This window comes from Leguminivora glycinivorella, chromosome 18 (genome assembly GCF_023078275.1).
Source record: "Leguminivora glycinivorella isolate SPB_JAAS2020 chromosome 18, LegGlyc_1.1, whole genome shotgun sequence".
Lineage (NCBI taxonomy): Eukaryota > Metazoa > Arthropoda > Insecta > Lepidoptera > Tortricidae > Leguminivora > Leguminivora glycinivorella.
This window is the reverse complement of record NC_062988.1, coordinates 11,350,915-11,359,766: the sequence shown is the minus strand read 5'-3', so window position 1 is coordinate 11,359,766 and position 8,852 is coordinate 11,350,915. Positions and strand designations below refer to the sequence as shown.

General features: G+C 41.0%; 1 protein-coding gene across 1 annotated transcript; it reads left to right on the top strand.

The window, feature by feature from the left end:
* The first annotated feature begins 3,094 nt into the window (after positions 1 to 3,094).
* Positions 3,095 to 3,655, top strand: LOC125236132. The gene has a single exon (XM_048142832.1). It carries the CDS (start codon positions 3,095 to 3,097, stop codon positions 3,653 to 3,655), a length of 561 nt encoding a protein of 186 aa, XP_047998789.1.
* Positions 3,656 to 8,852: the final 5,197 nt, after the last annotated feature.

Sequence of the window (8,852 nt, the reverse complement as noted above, 5' to 3'; positions counted from 1 at the left end):
TTAATGTCCTTAAACTTATCTCTAAGTGAGTCTCTATGGTTCATTTTGTATATTGCTCGAATAGCCCTCTTCTGCAGAACAAATATGGTATTTATCTCTGAAGCACTGCCCCATAGTAAAATACCATATGACATAACATAATGCTGTGAAAGTAACTAAAATAAACTAATCGAGCTGTTTCCACGTCTGTTAACTGACGGATCTTGCTCACTGCAAATGCTGCAGAGCTCAGTCTATTCGAGAGGGTAGCAATATGGGGACCCCACTGAAGTTTAGAATCTAAAGTTATGCCAAGAAAAACTGTACTATCTACCAGTTCCAATTCCTCATCCTTCACAACGACACTTGCTTGTTCATTTTTAGCATTACTCGTTACAAACTTAATACATTTAGTCTTTTTCTCATTTAACAATAAGTTATTAACACTAAACCAATTAACTACTTCGGAAATAGCATTGTTTACATTTTCACAAGTTTGTTGCTGACGTTTGACTTTGAAAATAAGGGAAGTATCATCTGCAAACAATACTATATCATGGTGGGTCTTTACAAGATATGGCAGGTCATTAATGTAGATAAGGAACAGGAAAGGCCCCAATATTGATCCCTGCGGTACACCCATAGAGACTAGTGACCCCGGTGAGCGCTGTCCATTCACGTCGACCCTTTGTATTCTATCGTGTAAGTAAGATTTGACTAAATTCAGTGCCGATCCTCGCACTCCATAGTAGTGCAATTTCCTGATCAGTGTTTCATGACAGACGCAATCGAAAGCCTTAGATAAATCACAGAAGATACCCAAGGCATCCTGTGACTCCTCCCAGGCATCGAAAATCTGTTTGATTAGCTCAACACCAGCGTCGGTTGTTGAGCGACCCCGTGTAAAACCAAATTGTTTATTGTGCATTAGATTATTGATGTTAAAATGTTGCAATAGCTGAAATAACACTAACTTTTCAAAAATTTTGCTGAATGTCGGTAACACTGATATCGGTAACACTGATATCGGTCTAAAATTAGTGGGGTCGGATGTGTTACCAGATTTAAATAATGGAATGACTTTACTGTGTTTCATAAGATCAGGAAACTCACCACAATCAACACTGTTATTAAAAATAACTACCAAGTCAGGCGCTACAATTTCTATTAAAGATTTAACACCATGGACAGAGACTCCCCAGAGGTCACAAGTTTTTTTAACATTAATTGATTGAAATGCCTTAATTATATCTGAGGTACTAACATGTTCAAATACAAGGTCTCTACTACATTCTGTGACATTATCTTCTAACAATGTAACGGCAGATGCGGGTGATGAATTTAAGTGCCTAGTTGTGGAAACTGGTATATCAGTGAAGAACTTTTCAAATTCTGTTGCTACTTCTAAATTGGAATCTACAATTTTGCCATCAATTTTTAATTTCAGTTCATTTGTTCTTTGCTTTGACCGACCAGTCTCCACGTTAATTACTTTCCACGTTGCTTTAATTATATCGGAACTACTTTTAATTTTCTTGCTTAAATAATTACGTTTAGCGGTATGACAATCTAATTTAAACTGTTTCGAAAATTGTTTGACATGTTCTTTAAATTCATCACTCGTATTAAACCGCCGTTCCTCATACAAGGCATACAATGCACGTCTTCGTTGATGTAACTCTGCAGTTGCCCACTCACTAAAAACTGATGCATCACTAACCGTGACCGTTTTTGTTGTAAATATCGTATTATAATTTTCCATATATGTGTGAAAGAATGAATTATACATATCATTAGGACTCATGTTTGGAGACAGAACGGGTAGCGCCTGAACTAAACTCTGTTTCATTCTTTCCACGCGGTCCGAGGTTACTGGTACAAAAGTTATCTGTTTTTTCCAGGTATTTTTCCTAGCAGCTTCAAATACCATTAATTGACCTAAATGGTCGGACTCTAAATTGCTGATTACATTTTTTGTAATAGGAAAAATATCTGTGAAAATATTATCTATACAGGTTGCACTAGTAGCAGTCACTCTAGTAGGCTCCATAAAAATGTGGTTCAGATTACATGATTTGAAAAAATTCAACAGCCTACAACTTAATGTCGAATTTTCTAAAATATTTACATTAAAGTCGCCGCAAATAAGTAATTTCTTGCTGGAAGGCGATATTTTCAGTAGCACAGATTCCATTATGCTTTCAAATAATTCAAAATTACTTAATGGCGGCCTATACACGCACACAACAATAAATTGCTCCAATTCTACTGCACTTAGTTCTATAGTCCGTTCAACAGACATGGACACAATATCCTTGCGTTCCTTAAATTTGTAACTTTCTGATCGTGTGAAGTCTGATTAAATGCAGAGTTAATATTGGACATTAAAAGTTTAATTTCTCTCCAGTCAAAATTACCCGTAGACTCTTTAACAAAGGCCACAGTGAATTATTATATTAACTAATTAGCGTTTGGGAATAAACGTTAAAGTGGTGAACCCGACGTGATCTTTAAACCGGTGTGGCGGACATTATTTGAGTCAGAGGAGCCAGGCGGGGCGCGAAGTTGTGAGGTACAGTTATCAGACTTTTGTGAATGAAAGTGACATTCCGTGCGAACAAGTGCGTAAATGAGCGGTCAAGGATCCAGACCAGTGGGCGTGCCAGTACTAGCGGGCGTGCCAGTGCCAGTGACTGTGCAGGTACAGGTACCGCCAGAGCGTCCAGCATCCAGCGCCGAGAGGTTGGAACAACAGCCTACAGGGACAACGGAACAGAAAACAGCGACCATGGAGAGTGAACTGGCCGCGATTACGGTGTCAGCTAGGATATATCCTTTCTGGAAAGATATGCCTAAGCAATGGTTCAACCAGTTTGAGGCGATCGTGGGTCCCCAGAAGATGTCCAAAGAGGCAAAGTTCGACCTGGTAGTGGGCAAATTAGGCCGAGAAGAACTGACCACGGTAGGAGACATATTAGAGAATACGTAAAGGAATTACGACACCCTGAAAGCTAGGCTCATCAAGGCGTTTCAGGAAAGCGCCGACCGGCAGTTTAATAAACTAGTGAAAGAAATGGACTTAGGGGAACAGAAGCCGTCGCAGCTTTACAGAAAAATGGCTGAAGCGGCCAGGGACGCTAACGTCGCAAAAGAGACTGTCCGGAGGTTATGGTTGCAGAGACTCCCGACAGCATCGAGGGCGCTCCTCGCAATGGTACCAGAGAGCGCAAAGTTGGAGGATCTGGCAGCGATGGCCGACAAGGTGCAGGAGTCCATGGGCTCAGGGGTGATAGCAGCTGTAGCAACCCCGGAGAGCCAGTTGACCACGACGATAAATGCTGACCTGATAAGTGGGTTCCGAGATATGGCTTTGGAAATAAGGCAACTTAGGACTGAAGTGAACGAACTCAGGTCAAGGCCTTCGACAAGAGATTTCCGTCGGAACAGGAACCGGTCGCGTTCAAGGTCGCGCGGCACGAACAGGAATCCGAATTGGTTGTGTAGATACCACTTCAAGTTCCGGGAAAATGCACGGAGCTGTACCCAGCCGTGTGCCTGGGGCAGGCAGCAGCCGTCGGCAGGCGTAGCGCCGCCGACAGCATATACCTGGCAGCAGCAGTCGGCAGGCGCGGAGCCGCCGACCGCGTTCAACTGGCAGCCACCGCAGGGAAACTAGACGCGGTGCACCCCGGAGCGGCTGGGGGGTGCGTGGAGCCGAGATCGGAAAGCCACCGCCTGTGTGTTTTAGACTTCAATAGTGGTATTAATTTTCTCGTAGACACCGGAGCAGACGTATCCATCGTACCAGCTAGTAGATTCAGTGCCACAGTGCGTCGCGAGTGTGGTTTAAAATTGTACGCAGCTAATAACACGGAAATTAAAACTTTCGGTACAGTGTCACTAGAGCTCAATTTAGGACTGCGGAGAGCGTTTCGGTGGACATTTATATTGTGTGACGTGACTCGAGCCATCATCGGTGCAGATTTCTTAAGGACTCATAAGTTAATGGTAGATTTGGACAGTAGAATATTAGTTGATAAAGTGACAAACTTTGCGTGCGTAAGGGTCTATTGAGCATTGTGAACATGTGTCCATAAAATGTATTCGGGATGATAACCAATACCGTGACATCTTGATGCGTTACATGGACGTAGATATCGTATCGTTTAAAGAACCTGCTAAACACAGTGTAAAGCACTACATAGAGACATCAGGTCCTCCGGTATATGCGCGAGCTAGGCCGTTACCGCGAGATAGATATGAGCAGGCAAAGCAGGAATTGAGGACATCGAGAAAACGGCAATAATTACGCCTTTCGGATTATTTGAGTTCCCAAGGTTATGTTTTGGATTACGTAACGCAGCACAGGCGTTTCAGCGTTTCATGAACGCTGAATTACAGGACATCGAGGCGATCACTGATAACCTAGGCGCAAAGTCTTCATTATTTTGTTACATAGATGATATAATAGTAGCTTCAGAGAACGATAGTGTGCATAGGGAACATCTTACAAAAATTTTTGAGCGTTTCGAAAAAGTCGGTTTAACGATTAATTTGAGTAAATGACAGTTTGGACTATCGCAGGTAGATTTTTTAGGTTATACAGTTTCAGAAAACGGATTACGACCACGCGACGACAAAGTAAAGGCTATTATTAACTATCCGAGACCCGAGACCGTTGAGCAACTTAGGCGTTTCTTAGGAATGGTTAACTTTTAAAGAGCACATCTAGGTAAAGCCGCGGAGATACAGAATCATTTAAATAAGTTTTTGCACAACTCGAAGAAAAAAGACCAGACGAAAATTGAGTGGGACGCCGAGGCAGAGACCGCGTTCGAGCAGTGTAAGGAAAGCCTTAAAAGCGCCGTTAGCGTTACATTGTCATTTCCGGTACCGGACGTTCCACTAGCTCTTATGACCGACGCGTCTGGAACTTGTGCAGGTGGCGTTGGCGTGCTACAGCAACGCACGAATAACGTTTGGAGACCCCTTGGGTATTTCTCAAAAGCATTTTCAGAGGCTCAGAAGAAGTACAGTACATATGATAGGGAATTGACTGCAATATACATGGCTATAGCACATTTTAGAAGCATGGTAGAAGGCCGGAGATTGATAGTGTATACGGACCATAAGCCCCTCACGGTAGCGTTAACAAAAGTAGGCTCAGCGAAAGAAACACCTAGGCGAGCGAGACAGCTAATGTTTATAAGCGAATTTACGAGCGAAATAGAACACATTAGCGGCTCACAGAATATAGTTGCTGACGCGCTATCACGTGTAGAAACAATAGCGTGCCCTGTAGCCAGCGATTTCGAAGAAATTGCGCAAGCACAGGAAGCAGATAAGCAGTTCGCGGACTTGTTTACAACAGACAGAACAAAGTATAAATTATTAAGCATGCCAAATTCAAACGTAAAGTTATATTGCGAGATATCAGGTGACGTGGCTCGACCGTATTTACCAGAACAATTCAGGAAGATAGCGTTCGAGTCAGTACATAATGTTAGTCATCCTGGGATTAGGACCACGCGTAAGATGATAGCCCAAAGACATTTTTGGCCAGGCATGAATAAAGATGTAGGCACATGAGCAAGGGCGTGCGTACAGTGCCAAAGGGCAAAGGTAAATAGGCACACGATATCGAAGTTAGGTAAATTTCAGGACGCGTAAAAGGTTTAAGCATATTCATGTGGACATCGTGGGACCTTTACCCACGACAGTTCAAGGTTTTAGGTACGTCGTTACTATGATAGATCGTCGCACCAGATGGCCGGAAGCCATACCAATTGTTGACATGACAGCGGAAACAGTATCTAAAGTTATTTATGAAAATTGGATTTGTAGATTCGGTTGTCCAAGTTTAATTACAACGGATCAAGGTAGACAATTTGAAAGCGATCTATTTAGGGGTTTGATGAAATTTTTGGGCGTTCAGAAGGTACGTACAACGCCTTATCACCCTCAGAGCAATGGGATCGTCGAACGTTGGCATCTGGTAGCTAAAAGTGCTCTAACAGCCAGGTTAGCAGACAACGCATCCTGGGCGGACGAGCTTCCAACGGTCCTACTAGGACTCCGAGCAGCGTGCAGGTCAGACAATGAGGTAAGTGCAGCTGAGATGCTATACGGTCATGTATTGAGATTACCGGGTGATTTTTACGTTCAGTCGCAGAAAGGTTGCGACGACCCATTTTCATATGTAGAAAGACTTAGATCGGTAGTCGAGAGTCTACGTCCCGCGTCACGAGCGAATAGCGATTCGAGAAAATTATTTGTGCATAAAGAGTTAGAGTCATGTTCTCATGTTTTTGTAAGAAATGATATGGTACGTAAACCGCTTACTCCTAATTACGACGGACCATATTTAGTATTGAATAGAAGGCCTAAGACTTATAGAATTCAGTTACCTAACAGACAAGTAGAGATATCCATAGATAGGTTAAAACCAGCATTTTTGTTAAATGAACAGCCAGAAGTAGAAAGTTCCTCGGGAAAGAGAGATAATAGTAATACAGGTTTGAGCACAAATGAGCCCAAACAGCCTTTAGTGCAACAAACGCCGACACCTGTGACTCGTACCACGCGGAGCGGGCGAGTTATAAATAGGCCAGTTAGATTTTTGCTTGATGAATAGTTGTCACATACAAGTAGTACCACAGTCAATATATGGGAGTACAATGACTTTAAGAATATCTATGTCGAGAGCTGAGGAGTAAAGTTACTTGCGCGGAGGGTTTCCCGCAAGTGATCATTTCTTAATTCAGGTTTTCCTAAATTCAGGAAACCCGGGTCCACTACATTTGTCTTTTAACTTAGTATCTCCTGGATGGAGCCTGGACCCTGGGGATGGAAATCCCCTAAAGTAGGACGTTAGTCACTCCACCGGGTGGATGGCTACATTCAAACATAATTACTTATCGCTAAAGTTTTTCAGTTTCAAGTCGGGCTCTATAAAAGAGTACCGCAACTTAGTTTAGAGTTAATGTACGGCAGGTCGCGTAGGTACTGTGACGATGTTTAATTGCTAAGTATGCGTATCAAGGTGGTACGTGATATGTCATAAGTAGTAATATACTGATTCATGATTATTGTAGCATATTTAAACAGATGTTTTTCTAAATACATGTATTAAATCCAAATTCATCTCGAAACGTATTAGATGTTAGAGTATCACATAGTGTCAGAACATCTTGATTGTGTAACAATGGGATTATCTCAAGGAAAGCAGGACGATAGTAACTCTCAGTGCTAGCTATAGCAAAAGTAGAAAATTTGTCTAATCAAGTGGAGTCAAAACTAAATTATGTCGGAATTGGACTCATCGTTTTGGGAATAATTTAGTTTTTGGCAATGTGTTACATTGTAAGAACGAAATGTAAGCAATGTGCAAGATCGTGGGTACAGAGAACTGTGGAGAACATACCACCCACAGCGATCAAAGTTCATACTGTTCCTGCTAATCCACAACAAGTGTATTAACAATAAGTGTCATTATGTGAAGAAACATGTTTAACTTGTGTTATTAAGTTTTAAGTTCTCAGAACTAGAGGTATTTATTATAAATGAAACAGTGTTTGTGTAATGTAATGTAACTAGAGCGGATATGATTTCGCAACTCTTGTTTACCATATGAACGTTAGCTTGGTAAGCGTTCCTTGAACCTTTAACGCTGCAAGTATGTGTTACATTGTTAGCAAGTACGTATAGCTAAGGTTAGCTTGATTTATTTTGTATTATTGACTATTGTGTTTGATCGTCCTTTGCTTTTCTTTTTTGAAAAAAAAGAAAAGGGGGGAATGATGTAGGGGCACGGCGGTGACGCATGCATTAGAGAGCAATTATGAACTTATTACTTTGGAGCTTTAGCTAACAGTCAGTCACTGAGCCATACAGCGCGCACACAAACTAGTAGTCGTACCGCGACACCGCCTGGCCCTCACATAGTTTCTGTGTATTTATAATTGTAACTTTCTGATCGTGTGAAGTCTGATTAAATGCAGAGTTAATATTGGACATTAAAAGTTTAATTTCTCTCCAGTCAAAATTACCCATAGACTCTTTAACAAAGGCCACAGTGAATTATTATATTAACTAATTAGCGTTTGGGAATAAACGTTAAAAGCCTATTGCAAAGCTACTTGAATATTACAGTTGGTATAAGTGCATAAATTCTTAGATCAAATGAAACTATTTTCTCATAGAAAATATTTTAATTTGTATTTTTTTAAGCAGTTTCACTACTATTATACTATAAACATTAAATAAATGTCATATACAAAGAAAAAAATGACCAATGCATCCAGCTTGGAACACTTGGAGGCATTTGGTCAATTTTTCTTTGTAATTATATGACATTTATTTAATGTTTTGGTGCATAAATTGCTGATCCATGGTACAGATATCATTGCTCAAAACGATATTGTACCGATTGGTCATCTCTCTGAAGAAGCATCCGAGGCACGCAACAAAGACTTCAGAATGTTCAGAGAGCATCACTCACAAAAAAAAAACGAGACAAGATTCGAACAGGGATGATGTTTTTTAATATGTTACCTTTGTCTTCCGATCCTGTCCTTTCTTCAATGAGGCCAACATTAAGTGGAAAAAAGAAACAGGCTTTCTTCCCTGAAACTTTAGAACTCGTCATTTGTCTGGAACCTCAAGAAGTGACAGATACCTCAAATGTGTACCCTGATTCTGAAATGGACACGGATTCGGAAGTAAGCGACCAGGAAAAGTAATCTTTGAGGATTCCAACATTAGCATTAGAATACTTTTGATTAGGATAGTATTATACATACTTATTACTGTTTTTATGTAAACCAATTATTGATTGTGTTACTGATATTTAATTAAGTAAATTCGTAGTATTT